Genomic DNA, 26,405 nt, shown 5'->3' on the forward strand with positions numbered 1-26,405 from the left:
TTTTAGGTGTTGGAGGTGCTTCTGAAAATGATGACCCCTCCAAAATGGTTATGGTTCTGGCAGCTACTAATTTTCCCTGGGATATAGATGAGGCTTTAAGACGACGTCTTGAGAAACGAATCTATATTCCTTTGCCATCAGGTATCTTCCTTTAGATCTTGTTAGGAAGTCTGTTAACTTTCAAGTAGTTTTGTTTAGAGAATTAAAAATTTGGTATTTACTAACTTTCCAAAAGATACACATGAGGAGTATCTTCTCCTTATAGTACTAGTTTGCCTATATGCCTTAATATTAAATAGTAGAGAATTAAAAAGTAAAGAATGGCTCTTGAATTAAGAAATGATCTCTTTCTAGAGATCCAATTCTTACTGGAAAACAACTCACACAAAAAAAGATTCGAGACAACAGTATACTATGTTTATGCCATAGGCTTAATTTTGAAATTTGTTTCCACCATTAGCAAAAGGCAGGGAGGAGCTATTACGAATAAGTCTGCGTGAGCTGGAATTGGCTGATGATGTTGACCTTGCAAGCATAGCAGAAAACATGGAAGGTTATTCAGGTGCAGACATTACCAACGTGTGCAGGTATGCATTATGGAAGTTACGGGAGCACAGGTTTTTGTAGGCATAAACTAATACGAAGTTTTTTTGGTTTTTGAGCCAGTCTCGCTCTGTTGCCCAGACTGGGGAGTAGAGCCAGAGTCACAGCTCACTACAGCCTGAAACTCCCGGGCTCAAGTGATCCTCTGAGGTGAAGTTCTTGTGCTGAATTTAGATCAATATGCTAGGCTCAATGGCTCACACCTGTGATCTCAGCACCTTGGGAGGCCAAGTGAGAGATCACTTGAGCCCAGGAGTTTGACTGGCCTGGGCAACATCTCCATGAAAAATTTTTAAAAATTAGCTGGGCATGGTGGTGCCCACTTGTGGTTGAACCTAGGAGTTTGAGGCTGCAGTGACCCATGATTGTGCCATCACACCCCAGCCTGGGCGACAGAGCAAGACCCTGTGTCCAAAAAAAAAGATGAATCAAGACCGACATTACAGTGTTCTTTTTCTTTCTTTTTTTGAGATGGACTCTTGCTTTCACCCAGGCTGGAGTGCAGTGGCGCAATCTAAGCTCACTGCAACCTCTGCCTCCTGGGTTCAAGTGATTCCTGTGCCTTAGCCTCACAAGTAGCTGGGATTACAGGCACGTGTCACCATACCACTAATTTTTTTATTTTTAGTGGAGATGGGGTTTCACTGTATTGGCCAGGCTGGTCTTGAACTCCTGACCTCAATCGACCTGCCTCGGCCTCCCAAAGCGCTGGGATTACAATCATGAGCCACTGTGCCCAGCCCCACATTACATTTTGTAGTCAGTCACAAATTCTGGTTTTGTTGGTGTTAGCAGGTGCTGGTAAGATATTTGGGCATCTTTCATGTTAGTGAAGAGTCTACAGTTCATTTGAAAGCTAAAAGTTCAAGAAGCTAATGTTAGGATAATTTGTGCAAAATGGAAAATCAGTAATTGTCTTGGATTAAAAAAATTATTGGTGCCTTTGTTCACTATAATTAAAATAGGAAATGATCATGAAATATGTTGACTTGGTATATGCTGAGTACAGTCTCATTCTCAGTGAACTTAATTCTAAATGTGAATAGGAATAGCAGTAAAAAGAAAAAAAGACTTGTCTTTAATCCAGCTGGTTCAAGCAAGTTTTGTCCTAATCTAAGCGTTATCGGAGATAATTAACCAGAGGCTTGACTGTGCTCATTTCCTCATCTCTAAAGTGAGCACACCACAGAGTTCTGAGGATTAAAACTAACCTGTATACATCAAGCAGCTATATTGCTGTCCCTTTGCATAAATGGTGGCTGCTACTAAGGATGAAACTTGGTAAAAGGAAAGAGGTATTTGAATATGTGTGTGTGTGTGTGTGTGTGTGTGTGTGTGTGTGTGTGTGTTTTAAAGCACAAATAGAGGAGAAAAGGAGAAAACACTGAATTTACCTAGCTTTTCCTCTACATGGAGAAAATATTTAATTTTCTTGTCAATTGGTTCTCTTCTGACTCTGTGATAACGAATTCATTTTATTGAATACTTATAATGAAACTAATTGCTCGCTCCTTTAACACCCCTTTTACTTTTTCTGGGGTTTTATATTCAGTATTAAATTGATTAGCATTCTGTTTCATCACAGAAGATTTAACTGCTTAAAAAAAAACAAGCTTTGGATTCCAACAAGCTTCTATGCAATACTAAATATATGTGTGTAATATAATTAGAGAATGCTATAACAGATCCACTGAAAATTTTTCTATTAACAAGTTTTCATTTAACCAAAGTAACACTTTGTGTGTTGTTTTTGTTGTTGTTGTTTTTAACTTAAAACCTAGGGATGCGTCCTTGATGGCAATGAGAAGGCGCATTGAAGGTTTGACTCCAGAGGAAATCCGAAATCTTTCCAAAGAAGAAATGCACATGCCTACAACCATGGAAGATTTCGAAATGGCTTTAAAAAAGGTTTCTAAGTCAGTGTCTGCTGCAGACATTGAGAGATACGAGAAGTGGATATTCGAGTTTGGATCATGCTAAATTCTCACATGTAAACTGTGAGAAATGTGCCTTATGTGTTTGAATAGTAATTAAATGTAGTAATTCATTGCACTGAGTGCTATATTTTTTTAAACTTGCATAATAGTAAGATTTTTTTAAACCCTTATGATTCTGAATAAAGGCAATATTTTTAAGCTGAAAATCTGTTTTACTTTAGCATTACCAGATTTCTATTTCACTGACCACAAATGTTACTTAGCTTGGAAAGCTGTCTTTTCTTTTTTTCCTTGCTTTTTCTATTTTTTTTCAAGACTGTTTCCTCCAACTTAATTGGCTGTTCACATTGGGATTAGCCAACGGACCATAAGAAAGACATCAATCTTGGCTCTTACTTGAAACCAACAGCTCCAATGGCAAACCACCACCTGTCTTGATTCAGGGCCTAGGAAAGCTGTCTTTATATGCACTTCTAATTTAGCATCTTCTCTCCCTTGCTGCTCTTACTCCTTCTAGGGAGAGTAAGATTGGCTGTATCTCCAGTTAACTTTACCCACTGCCTCTAGGTGCCAATGGATAACTGAAAATCCCTCAACATTTTTACACAAGTAGCTAATTAAAACATGCGCCAGGCCCAATATATCTTCCTTCTCACTTAGTGTTATGGTAGCTTCCCTTCTCTTCCTGGGAGAGTTTTAAAGACACATTTTACTTTGCATTTTAAAAAGAAAAAAAAAAAATCTTACCTGACTTGTATTTTGTCTACATAAGAGGCTGCACTACAGGCAAACAGGCATTTCTAAACCTCTAATCAAACTCATTAACTCATGCATACTAAACATAGCTACAGTGATAGTTAATGGTTTAAGTTAGTAAGTGAAATAAAATTTAATGGTATAAAATTTTAGGTAAGATTTCCATGTGTGACTACTTAGAAGAAAATAACTTACTATGTTATCCCAGCCATAGAAAACAGCTTCAGGAGACTGCAGACCTTGCTATGGTCCCAAGTCTTACTAAGAAAGATCCCAGGATAGGGATCTGCTAACTGCAAAGCCTCCTATTTTCTTCTTCACTAAAATCTGTAAGCTTATGGTTACTAGATAAAATAAGATTGTGTTATCGTTTGGAGTTAGAACTGGTGCTAATAACTTAGGGAAAGAAAAAGGGTGTAAAGAAAAAGTGTTACTAGCTGGTAACTCTAGGATCAAATTATAAGTTGCAGGATATTTTTTTCAGCAATATGAGGGTAGGAATAATTAAAGTCTGGTAAAATGAAACATCACTGCTTCATTCTACTATTTGTCATCCTCTCCACCCCTACCACACACATATCTGTTTGGCCTAAATATAAAGTGGTCTGAAGAAAACAATCATGGCTGGGTGCGACGGCTCATGCCTATAATCCCAACACTTTGGGAGACCTAGGTGGATGGATCACCTGAGGTCAGGAGTTCCGAGACCAGCCTGGCCAACACGGTGAAACCCTGTCTCTACTAAAAATACATAAATCAGCTGGGCATGGTGGTGGGTGGCTGTCATCCAGGCTTCTCAGGAGGCTGGGGCAGGAGAATTCCTCGAACATGGGAGGTGGAGGATGCAGTGAGCTGACATCATGCCATTGCACTCCAGCCTGGGCAGCGAGAAAAACTCTGTCTCAAAAACAAAAAATAAAAACCGTTACTTTCTTGGACAATGTTTTCAAAATGATGGGCTGCAGTAAAAAAATTTTTTAAATGAAACAACAAAGTATCACATACTGTATGTATTAGGTCACATTGTAAAATATTAATATGTCAATATGAGTGAGGGTTAAAAAAGCTAATAAAACACTTGTAGGGTAAACAGCACTATATCTAGAATCGCAAGAACAAGGGCACAGTCTAATTCATGGTATCAATGGACTCATTTGATCTGAACCATGGTTTCAGCCAGTGTAAATGAAAGTAAACCTATTCCTGCATCTCGGCCATTCTTACCTGGGTAAAGGTTTTATATCAGTGTAACCAAAACGGCTATACTTTTTTCCTCAAAAAAAGTTTATTTTAGAGTGAGAACATGTCATACTACTTTTAAATCTTGGAGCATTCAAGGTAAGTAGTCTTGGTACAGGATACAGTCAAATCATGATATGCTTCAGTGATTTTATACTGAGTCAAACAATATAAAGGCACATTGTACTGAATAAAAAAATAAGTGTTAAGTTCTTGAGCTTTTAAATTAGAATTTTATAAAGTGCTTTTCATAAAGTCTTATATATTATAGTAATTAAGTGGATATAATTTCCTTAACAAAGGCACCTTGAAAAGTCCCTGGCACAAGAGATTTTGTCTGGCCTTTTTTTCCTTTTGGTAATTTCAAAGTCTCTTCACATGTCTTATCTTCCACTTTAAGTTTTTCTTCACAATGCATCATATGACTAGCCAGCCCTTTTAGAGAATAAGGTAAACTTTTTTTTTTTTTTTTTTTTCTGAGACAGAGTCTTGCTCTGTCACCTTGGCTAGAGTGCAATGGTGCAATCTCAGCTCACTGCAGCCTCAGCCTCCTGGGTTCAAGCAATTCTGCCTCAGCCTCCCAAGTAGCTGGGGCTACAGGCACGAACTACCATGCCTGGCTAATTTTTGTATTTAGTAGAGATGGGGTTTCACCATGTTGGCCAGGGTGGTCTTGATCTCCCGACCTCGTGATCTGCCCGCCTTGGCCTCCCAAAAGTGCTGGGATTACAGGTGTGAGCCACTGCGCCTGGTCGAGAATAAGGTAAACTTTAACTTGGCACTGTAAAGGTCAATTTTCAGGCAGTCTTAGAAGTTTAGCAATTTCTCTAGTGTATAAACTGATTCTTAACAATTTAAAGAAAATTATATTTGAGTGGCAAATTTGGAGGCAATAGACTAATTCAGAGTCCATGATATGAGATGGAATTTTAAATAGATGTTTTATCTTCAAGGTTTTCAGCTGTTTTCTCAAGACCATCTGGATATAAGTTGACAGCCGTCACAGGTATGACATTCACTTTATCCAACTGGAGAATTCCTCTGAAATAGAAAGTGATTAATTACTATCAAAATTAAATGTTTCTTCTGCCTGTAGTTTGTTAGTGAGATAAGGCTACTTCAAAGTTATAATACATACCTAAAGTTAGGTGCTTTTGCTACATTCTATTTAAAAATTCATAGTGGTTGTACAAACTATGAGCCCAAAGTCACTTTAACCGAACTAGCTGAGAGAATAGAAAGGCATCAAGGAAGTTCATTACTTCCTATTTTAGGGAAGAATAGGGTAAGTATAGATCTTCAAGGTAGAGTGAGGTTCCTAGATACACATAGGCTGAGCAAAAAGACTAAGCCTAAGAACCTTTCTAAACAATACGCATCACCAGAATACAATCTTAGGTCTTTTTTTTTTCTTTCTTTTTTTTTTTTTTAAAGTAAAGATGGGGTTTCACCATGATGGCCAGGCTGGTCTTGAACTCCTGACCTCAGGTGATCCACCCACCTCAGCCTCCCAAAGTGCTAGAATTACAGGTGTGAGCCACCGTGCCCAGCCAACCTTAGGTCTTTAGATAGTGTTTCTCTTTTTGTCACTTAAAATCCCTGACCAGAGAGTACATCTTTGGATTCAATTTAGGACCCTATATTGTAAATTTGGTGTTATTCTAAGAACATCAACAGAGGTTAGTTGTTTGTTTATAGAACCAAACAGGTTCTAAAGTTCCCAGGAAAGTAACTGCAAGAATAGCCATATATTTTTTTCAAAAAGAACAAGGGGGAGAAGAGAAAGTTGCCTTAACTAGCTCTCAAAGGTTTTATTAAAACATGACAGTAGGCCAGGTGTGGGGGCTCACGCCTGTAATCTTAGCACTTTGGGAGGCCAAGGCAGGCAGATCGCTTGAGCCTAGTAGTTTGAGACCAGCCTGGGCAAAGTGGCAAAATCCCATCTTTACTAAAAATAGAAAAAATTGGCTGGGTGTGGTGGTGCGCACCTGCAGTCCCAGCTATTCGGGAGGCTGAATCGCAAGGATCGCTTGAACCTGGGAGGTGGAGGTTGCAGTGAGCCAAGATCATGCCACTGCACTGCAGCCTGGGTGACAAAGTGATACCCTGGTCTCAAAAACAAAAACAAAACATGATAGTAATTAAAACTGTTCTGCTGACACAGGAATAGACAAATAGATCACTGGGACAGGAAAAAAGTCCCCAAAGACTAGTGTATATGGAAATTTAGTTTATAATAAGGTAACATTCTATGTCAATGAGAAATTACTAATGGAAAAATGGCCTCTGCTGGAAAACAAAATGAGAACTCTAGAGTAAAAAGTATACACAAAAGTAATGCTAAAAAATAAATTTTGGCCAAGCACATTGGCTCACGCCTGTAATCCCAGCACTTTGGGAGGCTGAGGTGGGCGAATTGCCTGAGGTCAGGAGTTTGAGACAGGCCTGGCCAACATGGTGAAACCCTGGCTCTACCAAAAATACAAAAATTAGCTGCCTGTGGTGATGCACGCCTGTAGCTCCAGCTACTTGGGAGGCTGAGGCAGGAGAATCAATTGAACCCAGGAGGCAGAGACTGCAGTGAGCAGAGATTCCACCACTGCACTCAGCCTGGGCAACAGAGCGAGACACCATCTCAAAAATAAATAAATTTTAAGAAAATATGATGCTGGGCACAGTGGCTCATGCCCTTAGAAATTCCAGCACCTTTGAAGGCCAAGGCAGGAAGACTGCTTGGGCCTAAGGAGTCCAGCCTGGGCAACATAGTGAGATCCTGTCTCTACACACACAAAAATTTTTTTAAAAAAATGTCTGGGGACAGAAGCTTAGGCCAGGCACAGTGGCTCTCGAACTCCTGACCTCAAGTGACCCACCCCCCTCTTTGGCTTCCCAAAGTTCTGGGACCGCACTTTGGGAAGCCAAGGTGGGGGGGGTGGGGGTGGATCACTTGAGGTCAGGAGTTCGAGACCACCCTGGCCAACCTGGTAAAATGTATCTCTACTAAAAATACAAAAATTGGCCAGGCATGGTGGCAGGTACCTGTAGTCTCAGCTACCCAGGAGGCTGAGGCATAAGAATTGCTTGAACATAGGAGGTATACTTTTACTAGAGATGGGGTTTCACCATTGTTGGCCAGGATGGTCTTGATCTCTTGACCTTATGATCTGCTCGCCTCGGCCTCCCAAAGTGCTGGGATTACAGGCGTGAGCCACTGCACCCAGCCTATTTTATTTTCTGTTACAAACAGTGCTGCAATGAATATGCTGCTTGTCTATTGAAATTAACTACATTTTAAACTGATACTCTGGGGTTGAAAATACACTATGAAGTCCTCTGGTTTTTTTCATCTCTGATCATACAATTGCATTTTCCATTACACATATTTGTTTCCTTCCTCTCCTACTAGATTTTAAGTTCTTACAGAGCAGAATTTGTCTTACTCACATCTGAATCTCTAAGAATGTCTGGATCACAATAGGTATTCAATAAATGTGTTTCAAGTTTGCTAACACTGGAAGATGGGCTAGAAAAACAGCAGTTGTTATTTTCTCTCCCATTTGTCTTACCCTTTCTAATTTTTATATTTTCTACTCAAAAACATAGCAAATATGTCTCACTTTTTAATCATTAAAAATACTAACATTTCAAAAATAGAAAATACTTACTTGTATTCAGAAACTGGGAAAAGCACCTTTAACATGGTTACTACCACAGCTGCTCCTGTAATTCCAACCACCATGATGTTCAAAAACTGAAAGAACACCGGGAAAACACTGCTCCAGAATCTACACAGATCTTTTCTAAACTTTTCCATCCACTGACACATTACCTGAAAAAGGAGTTTCAATTAGAGAAGCAAGTTGCATTAAGCTCTAAGAATAAACTCTCATTTTTTAATGTTTTAGCTTTGGGATGTCAACAATGTTCTGTATTTTGATTGTGCTGGTAGTTACATGGGTGACTACATTTGTCAAAACTGTGTATTTTAAATGGTGCATTTTATTTTTGAATGTACCTCAATAAAGTTACTTACAATTTAAAAAAGTATGTTCTAACAATACAAGCACAAACACGTTAATAGCCTTTAAAATTATTTATATTGTTTTCTAATACAAATCAAGTGAAAATAATTGCTAATTGAGAAGAGATTCATTAGGCTAGTCCATTACGAACGAAATAAAGCAGCATCAACTATCTGTTTCCAGTACCTAGAGCACAAGAGAAAGAGGAGAAAGACAAATATATCAGCTTTTAGAACAGATGGGAAGCTCACTGTGTACAAAACATGTTTCTATACTTGAAGAGCAAGAAGAGAACCTAAGGTGGGCACTGATGGCATGGGCTATGAAGACAGTCTACTCTGGGGCTGACCTGCTAAGTGAAGTGAGGTAGACAGGGTGAGGGTGCTACAGTCCAGACTGCTAAAGTGACCCCAAATATGCATCCTGACCTTCAGTGAGAACTGCTACTCCTTTAAGACCAACCATAGACCCGGCTCATTTACAATGAATTTTGGGTAGGCGCCTACTTAATATACAGAGAGATAATCAGGATACTCTCTGAACCCATGAATATTTTCCTAGTACACAGTATAAATGTCACAGGTAACGTACAAGAAATTAGTAGGTGCCAATTTGTATTTATATGTAGTACCCATATTATTTAATCCTCATAACAACTTCATTAGATACTACTTTACACTACTATTTAATTAAGTGGGTGCCCCACTGTGGAGATAAAGAAACTGATGTTAGAGAGATTAAGACTTTGTTCAAGGCTGGGCACAGTTGCTGACGCCTGTAATCACAGCACTTTGGGAGGACAAGGTGAATGGATCACTTGAGGCACAGGAGTTTGAGACCAGCCTCGCCAAGACAGTGAAACCCTATCTCTATTAAAAATACAAAATTAGCTGGGTGTGGTGGGGCATGCCTGTAATTCCAGCTACTTGGGAGGCTGAGGCAGGATAATCACTTGAACCCAGGAGGCAGAGGAGTGAGCCAAGATTGTACCACTGCACTCCAGTCTGGGCAACAGAGAGACTCCACCTCAAAGGAAAAAAAAAAGAGAATTTGTTCAAGATCACACAACTAGTCAGTGGCAGAACCAGGTTTCAAGCCTGGGCAGGCTGAATCCAGGAAGTATATTCTTAACCACCTGAGCTGAATCACGTGGCAAGATCCTGAGGGTACTATGCATGCATGTGTACGCAAGGTAGCGGGTGTAGAATAAACACAGAAATCTGAATATGAGAAAGAACTGTGGAATTTACAATTCCAACTAAATGAAACAGCACCTTGATAATCGTGATCATAACTACAATATTATTAAACGAAGGTTGAAGAAGAAAATAGGAATACCTAAAAATATCATATTAAGACCAAGATGAGTCCATTACCACCAATGCTCCATGGTTCCATTCTTCATTTCTACTTCATTTTAAATGCTAGGATCTATTTTCTTCACCATAACCATGAATGCTTATGATAACACCAAATAAATATAAGACCAAATACTTGATTTACCTTATATGAAGATGGAGGCTCTGCTCTGAGAGGAGTTTCAGGTAATTTGCCAGGTAAAACATCTTCATCTACAGTGGTTTCCACATTCCTGACAAGATACTGGCTGGTGGTCTGCAGTGAACTAACACTTTCTACTGAGTGGGAAGAGAAACATTACCAAAAGGCTGGTGTCTTTCCTACTAGTCTTAGGATTACTATACCAATAACATTTAGGATAGTAAGAACATATATTTTACCATGGGATAAAAAATTAACACATTTGAGTGTTTACTGATTTAAATGCCAGCAGAGAGCTATAAACTAAGATATGTATAAAGAGCTAAAGCAGTTATGATTCTGTCACATAGAAAGCCAAAATTTTAGGCTGGGTGTGGTGGCTCACACCTATAATGCCAGCACTTTGGGAGGCCAAGGTAGGCAGATTACCTGAGGTTTCGGAGTTCGAGACCAGCCTGGCCAGCAAGGTGAAACCCCATCTCTACTAAAAATACAAAAATTAGCCAGGTGTGGTGGCAGGTTCCTGTAATCCCAGTTATTTGGGAAGCTGAGGCAGGAGAATCTCTTGAACCTGGGAGGTGGAGGTTGCAGTGAGCCGAGACTGCACCACTGCATTTCAGCCTGGGCAACAGAGTGAGACTCCATCTCAAAAAAAAGCCAAAATTTTAGAAGTTCTATGTTTCAGTGAAAAAATGAATAGTTCTTCCTCTGAATGAACCTTCACAATAGTCTTATTACATATTTTGTGATCAATATTCAGAGTAAGAATGAATAATTAATTACTGAGAAATGTTACTATGCAACCAGCACTGATCACATTCTACTAAAGCTCAAAATAGAGTCCTAAAGTCCTTAAATGGACATAAGAAGCAATACATGTTATGAAGCATTTTTTAAAGAAGCTCATTTCCAAACATATTAACTATTAAAGATAAAGAGCAACTTTTGAAACCAGTGTAAAAAATAACGAAGTTCAAGAGTATATAAAGCTACCAACTAAATAAATAATCTCCCTAATACTTTAAATAATGGTCTTTTAAGTTACCTTTTTTGGAGAGGTTAGGGAGGGTGAATAAAATGTCACTGTCTCGAGAAATAGAGTATAGCATGCTTTCTTCCAAAGGGAGGGTATAGTTTGAATGTCTGAGTATTCTCTGGTTCTTAACTAAAATATCAACTTCAGTCACATCCTTTTGTTGAACCTATAAAAGAAAATATGATTTATTTTAAATAGTGGCACAGCCCCATAAAAATTTAAAAGCAAATTTTCCTCCCAGATTTATGTAACTAAAACACATGTCCTATTCAGACAATTACTCCTTTTTGTTTTTTTGAGATGGAGTTTCGTTCTTGTTGCCCAGGCTGGAGTGCAACGACACAATCTCAGCTCACAGCAACCTCCGCTTTCCGGGTTCAAGTGATTCTAGTGCCTCAAGCCTCCTGAGTAGCTGGTATTACAGGCATGCACCACTACGCCCAATTAATTTTGTATTTTTAGTAGAGGCAGGGTTTCTCCATGTTGGTCAGGCTCGTTCAAACTCCCGACCTCAGGTGATCTGCCCACCTTGGCTTCCCGAAGTGCTTGTATTACAGGTGTGAGCCACTGCGCCTGGTCGACAGTTATTCTTTATTTCCTCCTACTCCCACTTTGGGGCACTTAACTTGCAACTTTAATAATATTCCTGTCTACTCTAACACTATTATAAACTTAATCTTGATTCTAGGCTGGGCGTGGTGGCTCACAGCTATAATCCCAGCACTTTTGGAGGCTGAGATGGGTGGATTACCTGAGGTCAGGAGTTTGAGACTAGCCTGGCCAACATGGTAACATCCCATCTCTTAAAAAAAAAAAAAAAAAAAAAGGTTACTTGCTGCTGTGGATGGTAGGCAGCTGGGGTCAGTGAAGGATCCCAAGATGGCTGGGCGAAAACTTGCTCTAAAAACCATTGACTGGATAGCTTTTTGGGAGATCATACCCCAAAACCAAAAGGCCATTGCTAATTCCCTGAAATCCTGGAATGAGATCCTCACCTCCAGGTTGGCTGCTTTACCTGAGAATCCACCATCTATTGACTGGGCTTACTACAAGGCCAATGTGGCCAAGGCAGGCTTGGTGGATGACTCTGAGAAGAAGTTTAATGCCCTGAAGGTTCCTATACCAAAGGATCCATATACTGCCCTGGTGGATGCTGAAGAAAAAGAAGATGTGAAGTCTTGTGCTGAGTAGGTGTCTCTCTCAAAGGCCAGTGTTATAGAATATGAGAAACAGATGGAGAAGTATAAGAACTTAATTCCATTTGAACAGATGACCATTGAGGACTTGAATGAAGCTTTTCCAGAAACCAAATTGGACACACAAAAGTATCCCTATTGGCCTCACCAACCAATTGAGAATTTATAAAACTGAGTTCAGGAGGAGGCTCTGGCCCTTATATTATGCATTCTGGACATTAAAAATAAAGTAATTATAAAAAAAAAATCTGTATTCTATTTCATTTACACAGAGACTTCATTTACCATAGAGAAAATGGTAACAGAACTATGAGCCAAACTGAATCTTTTTGCTTACTATCTAATAATGTCCACACATTTTAAAGTGATATAAACATGTACGAACATGTGAAAATTTAAAAATACATTTCAAATGCTAAATATATAAAAATTCTAAATAACTGGATACAGGCAACATCAGGCACCTTCCTTATCAAGTCAGAAACAAAATAACTGAACACACACATAATACCTAGCACAAATTCAAATCTTTATAACTTAATTCCCAATTAATAAACATACTATCTTACTTGTTTTCCATCAATCTCTACTACCTCTTCTTGAATGACAATTAGTTGCAAACTGGAACCAGACGTCATAGGCCACTCATGAACTAAAATCCTTACACTGGCAATTCCAAAATATTCTTTTTCCTCCAAATTTTCAAGATTTTCATTCACTATAAAAAAAAAAGTAGTGACAGCTTTGAACAAAAATTTACCTGCAAATCTGTTACTGAAGTTTGATTATTTTGATGACATTTACATAGAACAAGACAGTCAATTTATTTGGCTTCCTTTATCCCTGATCTCAATGCTGTTTCCGATTTATTAAAAACAAAGACAATCTGACAAATCTTTACATTATAAAATGTGTTGATCTTTAGACTTGTATGAAATACCACACTAGCAACATCTTTTCTATCTATCCTTTTTTTTCTGAGGTGGAGTCTTGCTCTGTCGCCCAGGCTCGAGCGCAGTGGCATGATCCCGGCTCACCGCAACCTTCACCTCCTGGGTTCAAGGGATTCTCCTGCCTCTGCCTCTGGAGTAGTTGGGATTACAGGCTTGCACAACCACATGCAGCTGATTTTTTGTATTTTTAGTAGAAACATGTTTCACCATATTGACCAGGCTGGTCTTGAATTTCTGACCTCAAGAGATTCACCCACCTTAGCCTCCTAAAGTGTTGAGATTACAGGCATGAGCCACCGTGCCCGGCCCATCTTTCCTATTCTTTTACACAGCTGGCAATGAGGAACCAACATGCCATAACTATAAAGCCAGCCAGAAGACACAGTCAATCCCATGTTTTAAAACAATAAGCACATACATGCATCCATTCATTCATCCTCAAAATCCTGTGATAGAAGAGGCCCAAGCAGTATGAACACTGAGTTTTTTTCTCAATCCTTTCCCGGATAAGTGACTCATTACTGTTAGAGAAAGCGGGAATGGGGAAAGAGGGTTGGGGAGGCCTGTCATTTCTCCCTGGTAATGTATAATGGGGTAGGACTAGCTATTAGCCATGTTCTTCTCTAGCTAGGAAACCCCTATTCCCACTCTAGTAGAAATGGGGTGTAGCAGCTACAGCTGGTTTATAGAGCCAGTGGCTACTCTATTAAGGTAGAAAGTGCCATATAAAAAGATCAAGCAACATACATCAAAGCAACTGCCACAGATGGAACATTTTGTTTCTAGCCCTCAAAGAATCTGAAGATTATTTGCCAAACAGGAACCCAGATGTACAATCTGAATGTACACCCAGCTGTTTAATCTGATTCTGTGCATTTACAGGGCTATTTCCTTTATCTAGAATATCTCAATATCTAGTTCACTAACCACCTACTATTGTAAGATGTACCTACCTATTCTTCCCTTCTTTAGTCCCTCCCTTCCAAACCATTCAGACAACAGTGCCAGGCTCATCTCACTGTGACATGGTTTTCAGTCCACAGCCTCCTGCTCATACACCTTCAGTGGCACTCCTGTGTGGCTCCTTGTCCTCTGACTGGTCGTCCTCAGGCTCCTCATCTGGCCCCTTGCTGCTCCTCTCTCTAGTGTGCCTAATTCTTCATGCCCTTTGAAAGACACCACTGTGAAAGGTACCTCCCCTCTCATGGTCCATCCTCACGTTTCAACTGACCACTAACACCCGTGGGTCTCCCTCGTGGAATGGCAGGCACTGTGTCAGCAGGTTCATAAGCACAAAGACCAGGGCACAGGAGACTCAATGGGTGAGAAAATGCAGTCACCTAACTACACCCAAGTGGCGATTCTTCAGCCTGCAAATTTGGTGCCTGATACAGTTTGAATGTTCCCTGCAAATCTCATGTTGAGATGTAATTCCCAACGTTGGAGGTGGGGCCTGGTGGGAGGTGTTTGCACCATGGGGGCAGATCCCTCATGGCTTAGTGTTATGGCACCCCCTGCCACTCTCGCTCTCTCTTGCTCCTGCTCTGCCATGTGAGACACCGGCTCCCCCTTTGCCTCCCACCATGAGGAAAAGCTTCCTGAGGCCTCCTGAGAAGTTGAGCAGATGCTGGTGCCATGTTTCCTGTATAGCCTGCAGAACCGTGAGCCAATTAAACCTCTTTTCTTTATATATTACCCAGTTTCAGGTATTTCTTTATAGCAATATAAGAAGAGCCTCATTCAGTACCTATAATATAGGGTAAAATTAAATAAAAAACAACAAAGCCCTTCATATTCTGACTTCCTTACTGTGGTAAGCAGCTTTCAAAAATGGCCCTCAATGACCTTTGCCTCTGAGGATTCTTACATTTGTGTAATTCCTTCCTCAAGTGGGTTGGACCTAGTGACTAGTTACCTATGTATCTATGAATGACAGTCTTCTTTTTTCTTTTCTTTTCTTTTTTTCTTTTTTTTTTTGTTCTTTTGAAAGAGAAGTCTTGCTATCTTGCCCAGGCTGCTCTTGAACTCCTGGCCTCAAGTGATCCTCCAGCCTCAGCCTCTCAAATAGCTGAGATTACAGGTGTGAGCCATTGCACCCAGCCTAGTGACTTGTTTCTAACAAACAGAGCATAGCATACGTGATGGAATATTACTTCCACGACCAGATTACTCAAGACTGTGACTTCTGTCTTGCTAGTTCTCTTTCTCTTACTGGCAGTCTCTCTTGCCCTCTCAATGATGAAGCCAGCTGCCATGTTGTGAGATGCTCTATGGGGAGCTTCAAGTGACAAGGAACTGAGGCCAACAGCTGGTGAGGAACTGAGGCCTCTGTTCAAGAGTTCAGAAAGAACTGACTCCTGCCAACAACTACATGAATGAGCTGGGAAGCAGATTTTTCCCAGCTGAGCCCTGATGTGATGGCACCCTTTTTGAGAACCACAGGACTCCACTAAAGCCAAGCTCAGATTCTCGACCTACAGACACTATGAAATAATAAATATTGTCTTAGGCCACTGACTTCTGGGTTAAACTGTTATGTAGTAATAAATAACAAATATATCAACTAAAGAAAAAGTTTCTTTAGAGAATTAAAGAAGATTTGTTGTTGTTGCTGCACTTAATGTTTTGAAAACTCTTGTTGTAACTGGGTAAGATGAGCACTTATTTCAAAGAAACAAACTCAGTGCAATGACTGGGATGACTTAAAGGTGGCCATAATAGAGGAGAGAGGCTGTATCCACATCCATTCCCCAGTGAATACAACAACAAAAGAATTATTTCAATAGTACTAGCACTTCCTTTCTTAGGTACCATGGATTAGCTTGTAGTATACCAACCCTCTTGCAATGAACCACTTGCAAAGAACTGCTAGAAAAGATGTAAAAAATACATATCCGCCGGGCACGGTGGCTCAAGCCTGTAATTCCAGCACTTTGGGAGGCCGAGATGGGTGGAACACGAGGTCGAGAGATCGAGACCATCCTGGTCAACATGGTGAAACCCCGTCTCTACTAAAAATACAAAAAATTAGCTGGGCATGTTGCCGCGTGCCTGTAATCCCAGCTACTCAGGAGGCTGAGGCAGGAGAATTGCTTGAACCCAGGAGGTGGAGGTTGCGGTGAGCTGAGATCGCGCCATTGCACTCCAGCCTGGGTAACAAGAGCGAAACTCCGTCTCAAAAAAAAAAAATACACATCCACATATACATTCAAATCTGTCCAAGGAGGCATCAGAAGGTAAAGATGGCCAGCACTTGAAGGGCCAAGGAAAGAGCTCCCTGAGGTGAGTACAATATCCCATGAGACTTCTTCCCCCAAAGACATTTGCCAACTCCCAAGCCCAACAGGTAAGAAGTTGAAAAGCTGAGTAGAAAGCAGTAAGTGTGAGGCAAAAAAAAGCTTGACAAAGTGTCTGGCAGTCTCACCCAGCAGGGGAGAAAATGAAGTGTTTAAGTGTTAAAACAAAAATGCTAAGCTATGCTGCCACAGCCAGCATATTCTTCTAAAATGAAGGCAAAGAGATGTTTTCAGAAAAATTAAAGCTCAGACCATTCACTGCTAACAAACCTGTACTGAAAGAAATACTACAGGGAATTTTTTAGGCCAAAGGAAAATGACAACGAGGGCACAATGCGTGTGTGTGCAGACAAGGCAGGAGTTGCAGAATATACAGAGAAAGAGAGACAGGAGAAAGAATTTTGGAACTTAAAACTCCAACCAAATGATACAGAGGGGAGCACAGGCAGGAAGGAATAAAGAGCTATGGAAAAGGTAACCATGATGGTAAACACACATGAATATTGGAAAGCATAAAACAACAATAATTATGTCACATCAGGTTTAAGAAAACAGAGTTGATATACATAATAATGGCCCAAAGGCATAAAGGAAATACATGGAATTTAAGTATTCTAAGGTTCTTGCATTGTTTGGGAAATGATAAAAGTAAAAATTTATTTATTAAATTTATTTTTGAGGCAGGGTCTTACTTTGTCACCCAGGATGGAGTACAGTGGTACAATCACAACTCACTGCAGCCTCTATCTCCTGAGCTCAAGGCATCATTTTGCCTCAGCCTCCTGAGTAGCTGGGAAAACAGGCCTGCACCACCACACTGGCTCACAGGTTTCCCTACGTTGCCCAGGATGGTCTCGAACTCCCAGGCTCAAGAGGTCCTCCAGCTTTGGCCTCCCAAAGGGCTGGGAATACAGGTATGAGCAACCATGCCCAGCCAGTAAATTAGCAGTACTAATTTACTGAGAGCAAGGGTAACCACTAAAAGAATAGTAAAATTAAATAAAACCAAGATAGAAGGGAACTATGAAACGAAAAATAACCCAGAAGAAGGCAAAAGAGGAAGAAAAAGAAACATAAAACAGTTGGGACAAAGAGGAAACAAGAAGGAGGATTTAAATCCAAATGTATCAGTAATTCTATTAATGTAAGTAAGTTACAATTCCAACTAAAAAACAGACTGACAGAATGACTGGAAAAACAACAAACACACGCTGTTTATGAGATGTTTTCCTTCCAGAAAAACAGAAATGGAAAGACATACCACACAACGATGCACCTCCCCTCCTGCCGCACCAAAAAGCAGTTATTGCTACACACAGATAAAGCTGATTTTAAAGGCAAGAACATCAATAGAGGCAAAGAAGCCATACAATGTTGAAAAGAGCCCATCTGTCAAAAAAGCACAGCAGTTCTAAATCTACATGCATTTAGTACTACTGTGTGAAAATATATAAAACCAGAATGACAGAACTGAAAAGAGAATAGACAAAATCCACAAAGTGGAAATTTTGACATACTATTCTCAGTAATTGATACAGCAAAGCAAGCAAACAAAAAATCAGTAATTCCAAAAAAGACAGAACAACATGATTAAAAACTTCACCTGGCATACATTATTGTATCCAACTCATTACATATAAATATTTATTTTCTTTTCAAGTACACATGGAAAGAAACACTTAATAAATCTAACCATATGCTAAAGCCATAAATTAAGTCTAATGTCAAAGGCTTGAAATCACACAGTTATATTTCTGATGATAATAGGTGGAATCAGTAAAAAGTTCCAAATTTAGAAATTAAGCAATGTAATTCTAAATTACCATTAAGACAAGGAAACAGCAAAAGAAACTATTAGGCAATACTTTTAACTGAATAATATTTATAACAAATCAAGTATATGACACAAGTGCTTAGAGAAAAATGTACTGTTTTAAATGTGCACATTAAAACAGGTAATAAAAATCCTATGTATAGTCCTCATATTTGCTATTTCTTTTTTTTTTTTTTAATTGCATTTTAGGTTTTTCATTCAAATAATATGGTATATTCCAAAGCAACATATCTGCTTACCTTTAAACAACTCAAAATTTTTAAAGGTTAAAAAGAAAAAAATGTTCGACTGACATAAGAGTAGAAGAAACTGAAAACCAGATAATCAGACAATTCATTTTCTTGGCTCTTGCTATCCCATTTACTATCTTTATGCACTTTTTAATTTTTGAGCCAGGGTCTCACTCTGTTGCCCAGGCTGGAGTGTAGTGGCAATCCTCCCACCTCTCAGGAGTGCTGGGATTACAGGCACATACCACCACACCGAGCTGATTTTTGTATTTTTTGTAGAGACAAGGTTTTGCCATATTGCCTGAGCTGGTCTCAGACTCTGGGCTCAGGCAGCTCACTTGCCTCAGCCTCCTGAAGTGATAGAGCCACCATGGCCTGCCTCTACACAGATTCTTAAATCAATATCAACCTATCAAAAATGGAATTTCGCCGGGCGTGGTGGCTCAAGCCTGTAATCCCAGCACTTTGGGAGGCCGAGGCGGGTGGATCACAAGGTCGAGAGATCGAGACCATCCTGGTCAACGTGATGAAACCCCGTCTCTACTAAAAATACAAAAAATTAGCTGGGCATGGTGGCGCGTGCCTGTAGTCCCAGCTACTCAGGAGGCTGAGGCAGGAGAATTGCTTGAACCCAGGAGGCGGAGGTTGCGGTGAGCCGAGATCGTGCCATTGCACTCCAGCAGCCTGGGTAACAAGAGTGACACTCTGCCTCAAAAAAAAAAAAAAAAAAAAAAAAAAAAGGAATTTCATCAATAGTGATCTCACGGAAAAAAGTGAATGTGCCAGAGTAGCAATATAAAATAAGAATAGAGTTTTCGCCGGGTGTGGTGGCTCAGGCCTGTAATCCCAGCACTTTGGGAGGCCGAGGCGGGTGGATCACGAGGTCGAGAGATCGAGACCATCCTGGTCAACATGGTGAAACCCCGTCTCTACTAAAAATACAAAAAACTAGCTGGGCATGGTGGCACGTGCCCGTAATCCCAGCTACTTAGGAGGCTGAGGCAGGAGAAGTGCCTGAGCCCAGGAGGCGGAGGTTGCGGTGAGCCGAGATCGCGCCATTGCACTCCAGCCTGGGTAACAAAAGCGAAACTCCGTTTCAAAAAAAGAATAGAGTTTTCAACACATTAGTGGTATTGTACATTCTGATAATGATGTGTGTGTACTTCAGAGATGGGGTCTTGCTACCCATGCTGGAGTGTAGTGGCACAATTAGAGCTCACTGCAGCTTCAAACTCCTGGGATCAAGTGATCCTCCTGCTTCAATGATGTATATTTTTACTTCGTTTTTATTTTTTTTGAGACAGAGTCTCACTCTGTTGCCCAGGCTAGAGTGCAGTAGTGTGACCTCAACTCACTGCAGCCTCCATCTCCCAGATTCAAATGATTCTCCTGCTTCAGCCTCCCGAGTAGGTGGGATTACAGGAAGGCACCCCACATTTTTAGTAGAGATGGGGTTTCACCATATTGGCCAGGCTGGTCTCAAACTCCTGACCTCCTGTGATCCACCCACCTCAGCCTCCCAAAGTGCTGGGATTACAGGCGTGAGCCACCACGCCTGGCCTATTTTTACTTTAAAACGGAAATATGTAACATCCAAAAATTTGCTAATTTAGTATTATTAAAAACAGAACAGGCCAGGCACGGTTGCTCACACCTGTAATCCCAACACTTTGAGAGGCTGAGGAGGGTAGATGGTTTGAGGCTAGGCGTTCAAGACCAGCCTGGCCAACATGGCAAAACCCCATCTCTGTGCACATGCCTGTAGTCCCAGCTACCTTGGAAGCTGAGGCATGAGAATCACTTGAACCCAGGAGGCAGAGGTTGCAGTGACCTGAGACACGCCATTGCACTGCAGCATGGGTGACAGAGTGATACTGTCTCAAAAACCAAACAATAAAAATAACAAAAGCAAACAAACAAAAAACAGCAATTATGGAAATAATTTAGTAGTACTCACCTATTAAAGTCTGACAGCTTATGCGGGTTACACCACTATTTACAGGTAAGTCATTTAGATACACCTGTCCACTCTCATAGGTTATGTTAAGAACAACCTTAAAATGAAGCAGCATATACATTAATTCCAATATTTATAAACAGTAGCAAACTCTTCATGTCAAAAAAGATAAACTAAATTAGATGTGCAGGTTAAAAAATCAAATAAGCTGCTTAGCACTTAGCTAAATTATATATTAAAACCATAAAAGGAGACAAACCTGCTGTTTAGATACCTCTCCATCATCTTTCAGCGTCGTTACATTAATTCTGATGCCATCCTGTAAAACAAGTATTGTTTAAATTGGACAGGTCTGCATTTCACAGACTGAGAATCATGTGGCTGTTTCTTTTCCCTCCAATTATATTTATTGTACAATCACTTATAACGGCATTAAGAGATTTTAAAAGACCATCTTTTCCATTTTATAGCCATTTCTCCACCCTTATGCACAATTCCAATTTTTATAATATATGATTTTTCTATTTACTTGTGAAAAGCATCATGAGTATATAATATGCAAATGTAGAGTTTAAAAGATGAGCACTCCTGTAAGTACCATCAAGACTAAAATTGAAAATATTACCCCTGCCTTGGGAGGCTCTGCATGATTGCCTTCTATCGCCCCACAAGGAATCCCATACCCACTTCCATTTGAATCATGTCTTGCTTTTTTAAAATAGTTTTACTACCTGTCTCTCTTTCTCTCTCTAAACAATATGTTGCTTAGTTTATCTGTTTCTGAGCTTTATGTAAGTAGGATAACAGTATATGTATTCTTCCGTAACTTTAGTTGTTGAATGTAGCATAATCATAGTGCTGTGGTAACATTCCATCTCTGACTACCAATTTACTTATTTATTCTACTACCCAAGGACATCTGAGTTGTTTCCAACCTTTTTGCTTTTATAAACAAAGTTGTACTGACTTTTTTTTTTTTTGAGACAGAGTCTCGCTCTGTTGCCCAGGCTGGAGTACAGTGGTGGGGTCTCAGCTTACAACAACCTCCACCTCCCACGTTCAAGCAATTCTGCCTCAGCCTCCTGAGTAGCTGGGACTACTGGTGCACGCCACCATGCCTGGCTAATTTTTATAATTTTAGTAGAGATGGGGTTTAGCCATGTTGGTCATGCTGGTCTCGAACTCCTACTCCTGATCCCAGGGGATCCACCTGCCTCAGCCTCCCAAAGTGCTGGGATTACAGGCTTCAGCCCCAACGCCTGACCAAAGTTGCACTAACCCATTCTTGAGTGTGTTTCTTATACAAGTATCTGTAGCGCTGCAATTTTATTGCCTCTCAAGGTATGATCAAAAGCCGTATACCCAAATATTTAAGATGACATGCTTTATAGAGAGGCAAGCACTTTTTTTTTTTTTTTTTGAGATGGAATCTTGCTCTGTCACCCAGGCTGGAGTGCAGTGGCACAATCTCGGCTCACTGCAACCTCCAGCTCCCAGGTTCAAGCGATTCTTCTGCCTCAGCCTCCAAAGCAGCTAGGACTACAAGTGTGTGCCACCACACCTGGCTAATTTTTTTAACGTATTTTTAATAGAGATGGAGTTTCACCATATTGGCCAGGCTGGTCTCTAACTCCTGACCTTATACCTGCCTCAGCCTCCCAAAGTGCTGGGATTACAGGCATGAGCCACTGTACCGGGCCAAGAGGCAAGCACTTTTAAAATAAGTATTTACCACTGAACACAGGAACTATAATCGGTCATCTGTAAATCAAATTCTTTTCTAAGTTTATTCAGAAATAGACATCGTTATTCAAGAATAAAAACAATACTCCTCTCAAATACTTTGAGGTTGTATTAACTTAGAAAATAGAAAAACTGTTCATAAACATCAAAAAGAATATACAGGGCAGGGCATGGTGGCTCACACCTGTAATCCCAGCACTTTGGGAGGTCATGGAGGGAGGATCATCTGAGGTTGGGAGTTCAAGACCGGTCTGATCAACATGGAGAAACCCTGTCTCTACTAAAAATATAAAATTAGCTGGGTGTGATGGTGTATGCCTGTAATATCAGCTACTCACGAGGCTGAGGCAGGACAATAGCTTGAACCCGAGAGAGAGGCGGAGATTGCGGTGAGCCAAGATCGTGCCGCTGCACTCCAGCCTGGGTGAAATTTTGTCTCAAAAAAAAAAAAAAAAAAAAAAAAGGAGAGAATATACAAGTATATCTGCTGGTACTGAGCATCCTCAGTATTTTATATATATCTAACTTCCAACAAATGAGAGAATTTGATGAAATTTCATGAGGTTGAGCTGATTCCAGGAATAACTTGTGGAACAGGGTTTATACAACACAAGACCTACACCACACATTTAGGGTGACTACAGTTCACTTACCAACAAGGAGCCTAGGAAGTTTTACAACTAGCAACTCCTCAGAACTAGCTGGCTTTCTCCTGGCCTACCTTGATCTACAGGGTTGGAACCAATAGTGCATCTAAAACAAATCAACATTCAGTGTGTCATCAGACTGATAGCTATATTGTTTTGTGTCTAAATTCCAAGTCATATGGATCTCCTTTGCAAACGAGAGAATGTATTAATTATAAACTATTGTTCTTCTAACAGCCCAGAAGTAAGTCTCCAATAATGTTCTAGGGAACCATTTTATAGCTTCTGCCTTTTAGCAGTGAATATACACTATACTGTTAGCAACTTACTGAACTTAACATATATCACCTACCTAGTAAAAATACAGAGTTTGAAAAAGACAATTAATAGACATAAGCATACTGTATTTTCTACAGAACCAAATCCAACAAAATTATTTTCTGGTCTTTCTAAATGATTTTACTGCAAAAGGGAATCACATTCCTTACCGCCTCCTGGCCAGGAGTTCAGAGCCAGGGCACATTTATTGTTCTTCTTGAGAATTTCTCAATGAAATGGAAGGTCAGGCTTATGAGCCAGGGTTGTATATACTTAGAGGGTGCTTGGGGACACTAAAAAGTTTCTCCCTAACCATCTTCAATTCTTCTAATTCCTTTACTCCTAGGATACCCATCACAGACACAAGTGGCTTCCTAAGAATAAAGGTAATAGACAGCTGGTTTAATATACATCTGAGAGAAATACATAGTTACGTATACAAGAAAGTGAGTGTCCTCTGAATGCCTCTCTTTGGTGACCAAGTTATTTTAATATTAGAAGAATGTACTATAAAGACTTATATTTTTTGGTCAGGTGTGGTGGCTCACGCCCATAATCCTAGCACTTCGAGAGGCCAAGGCAGCAGGATCACCTGGGGTCAGGAGTTCAAGATGAGCCTAGCCAACATGGTGAAACCCCATTTCTACTAAAAATACAAAAATTAGCCAGGTGTGGTGACACTGTCTGTAATCCCAGCTACCTGGGAGGCTAAGGCAGAAGAATCGCTGGAACCCAGGAGGCGGAGGCTGCAGTGACCTGAATTGCACCATTGCACTGCAGCCTGGGCGACAGAGCAAGGCTATCTCAAAAAAAAAAAAAAAAAAAAAAAAAAAAAGACTTTTATTTTTCAATCCTATATGCAATCTTTTATAACTTCAACTTCTGACAAGTGTATACATAAAAACAGAAAAATGCTTGTAATCCAATAAATCTGAGTCACTGGAAGAAGACAGAATTTTCCTGACATCAACCAGTTTAATTTCTATCAGACTGAAGACAAGGATGGACAGATGTGATAAAGCTAGTAATGTTAAGAGTAGTCCAGTTCTGCACTCTTCAATATGGTACACACTAATCACTTGCGACTATTTACATTTAAATTGATTAAAATAAAACAAAAATTTAAAAACAGTCCCTCACTGGCACTGGTCACAGTTCAAGTGCTCAGTGGCCACAGCAGTCTAATGGCTACTGGAATGGTGAGAAAAGACATAACCATCAAGGCAGAAAGTTCTACTGGACAGCACTTATGCAATATGTGGGATCACTGTGAAATACTTTTATATTTGGAAATGTTTCACAATAAGACGTTGAAAAGACGTCTTAGATCAAGTGTCTTTAGTTTCCCACAAACAGTCCAGGTAATGGGATTCTCTTTCTAGTTGCTCAGCATTCATTTAAACTGTGAAATTTTTTTGCCTTTGAGACAGGGTCTTGTTATGTTAACCAGGCTTATTGCCAACTCCCAACTCTTGGTCTCAAGCGATTCTCTGGCTTTGGCTTCCCCAGCAGCTGGGATTACAGGCGTGAGCCACTGCACCCAGCTTAATATGTGAATTTCCCAGTTTAGATCTGGACTTTCCAAAAGCGGAATGAAGGCCCAAGAAGGGAGAACTGAAATGATAAAATCACTAAGAGCCAGCCGACAATGCAATGTATTTTAAGCCTGCAGTCAAAACGTATTTTTTTTGCAGACTAGGTAGACCTAAACATCTCTTTGACATATAGGTGTCAATGATGAATCTTTAAAACTTGAAAAATAGAAAATGATAATAATAATAAAACAAAACTTGAAAAATAGGAAAATAATGTCCTTATTTCCAGAACTTTTTAGAATTATTTCACTTTTATTTGATCCCTTGGTGTTTGTCCATCACATTCCTATTGTTTAACCACGTGAAACTGTGGTCCACATATAATCTTAGATCTAGGTGGTTCTTAGGGCAAGCAATGTTGTGGCTTCCTGGAATGCCCTGCAAAACTGTGACATGCTCGTCAGTTTTGTACCCACGTGGGGAGATGTCATTATCCTAAAACGTTAAAACTTTAAAAAGTGACATTTATCGTGCCCTTCACCTTTGTATTTAGAGTGTTCATATTCAAGTCTTGACTAGTAAGAGAAATGTACCGACGTAGTTTCTTATCATTCTCGGAAAACTTGCACTTGAAAATAGTCAAAGTTTTCCTTACCAAACATTGTACTGAAAAAGGCTCATACTGGCCTAGGTAGGCACAACTCTACGGGAAAAACGGTGAGCATCAGCCACGTTTTAATGTTAGGATGCCTCGATTCTCCCACCTCAGCCGGCAACAGAAGCACCTGCAGGGCTCGCCGACCCGGACTGCTGAGCCCCGCCCCCAGGGGCCCGGCCAAGTTCCCGCGGGGTGCGAACGCGGCGGGTCGCGCCCCGCTGTGAGAACCTCTCCTCCAACATCCGACAAAAACACCACGTCGCGCGAGGGCCGGGTCTCTGCCTCTGCGCACCTCAGCCCGGCGGAGCCCCGCAGCCTCGGGACGCCGCGCCCTGGCGATCGCAGGCCGAACGGGCACAGGTGGCTTTGAAACGCGCGAACTGGGCAACTTCCACACTTCCCGAGCACACAAACATTCCCTGCCCAAGCGCCGGCTCTACCCCGGGAAGGCGCCATTATGAAGGCCTGCGATCACCCGCAACCGCGCGTTTCGACGGCAGAGCCCAGTCAGGCTGCGCGCCCGCTTGGGCGGCCGAGTCGGTGTGGGGTGGCCCGAGGCTCACTCACAGCGACGCAGCCCCCATGGGTCCCTTTCCTCTCACCTCGGCCTCCCACGCCGCCCCCATTTCCTGGGGTGCTTCTCCCCAAGCCTCCTTCGGGGGGCCAGGACCCCCGCCCCTGCCCGCCGCCGGGATGTGAGAGGCGTCGTTGCGGACCGCCCCGGCCTTCCGGAGGGTCGGGGTGGTAAAGCGGCCAGCCGGGCCCACCCTGCCCTACCTGCGGGGCTCTGGACAGCGGCGGCGGCTCGGGGGCGCCCGTTGTCAGCCATCCGGCGGCGGGCAGCGCCACGAAGAGCAGCAGCCGGAGGGCGATCGGCGCCGGCGGGGCGCCCTCCATCTTGGACAACCCCGACAGCGGGCAGCGGCGACCGGGAGGTGAGGGCGG

General features: G+C 41.1%; 3 protein-coding genes and 1 non-coding gene across 9 annotated transcripts in view; 2 read left to right on the forward strand and 2 right to left on the reverse strand.

Annotated features, from left to right (window-relative positions):
• The window catches only part of KATNA1 (katanin catalytic subunit A1), a 41,372-nt gene extending 38,626 nt beyond the window's left edge, over positions 1 to 2,746 (forward strand). For all 5 annotated transcript variants that reach the window (XM_074397289.1, XM_010331427.3, XM_074397292.1 and 2 more), the window contains 3 exons: positions 7 to 141; positions 461 to 587; positions 2,385 to 2,746. In XM_074397289.1, coding sequence (XP_074253390.1) covers positions 7 to 141; positions 461 to 587; positions 2,385 to 2,583 — 461 coding nt within the window. In that variant the 3' untranslated portion in view covers positions 2,584 to 2,746. The remainder of the gene's footprint in view (positions 1 to 6; positions 142 to 460; positions 588 to 2,384) is intronic.
• A 108-nt stretch (positions 2,747 to 2,854) lies between these two features.
• Positions 2,855 to 2,989, reverse strand: LOC120363489 (small nucleolar RNA SNORA2/SNORA34 family). The gene has a single exon (XR_005579034.1). It is a non-coding gene; the product is annotated as a small nucleolar RNA SNORA2/SNORA34 family (small nucleolar RNA).
• A 1,570-nt stretch (positions 2,990 to 4,559) lies between these two features.
• On the reverse strand, positions 4,560 to 26,405 carry GINM1 (glycosylated integral membrane protein 1). 2 transcript variants are annotated; one of them, XM_039467395.2, is made up of 8 exons: positions 26,238 to 26,405; positions 20,819 to 20,878; positions 20,560 to 20,656; positions 12,859 to 13,007; positions 11,103 to 11,259; positions 10,061 to 10,191; positions 8,201 to 8,364; positions 4,560 to 5,576 (listed from the first exon to the last, which is right to left on the reverse strand). In XM_039467395.2, exons 1-8 carry the CDS (start codon positions 26,355 to 26,357, stop codon positions 5,465 to 5,467), a joined length of 990 nt encoding a protein of 329 aa, XP_039323329.1. In that variant the 5' UTR covers positions 26,358 to 26,405; the 3' UTR covers positions 4,560 to 5,464. The 2 variants fall into 2 exon arrangements, with proteins under 2 accessions (XP_039323329.1, XP_010329731.2); XM_010331429.3 differs by having other exon boundaries at positions 10,061 to 10,194.
• LOC101039563 (ATP synthase peripheral stalk subunit d, mitochondrial-like) lies at positions 11,943 to 12,473 on the forward strand. Its single transcript, XM_010331428.3, is given in 1 exon segment — positions 11,943 to 12,473. A coding segment is annotated over 1 exon segment (486 nt). The 5' UTR covers positions 11,943 to 11,972; the 3' UTR covers positions 12,459 to 12,473.

The sequence above is a fragment of the Saimiri boliviensis genome, chromosome 4, assembly GCF_048565385.1.
Source record: "Saimiri boliviensis isolate mSaiBol1 chromosome 4, mSaiBol1.pri, whole genome shotgun sequence".
In the NCBI taxonomy this organism is placed as follows: Eukaryota; Metazoa; Chordata; class Mammalia; order Primates; family Cebidae; genus Saimiri; species Saimiri boliviensis.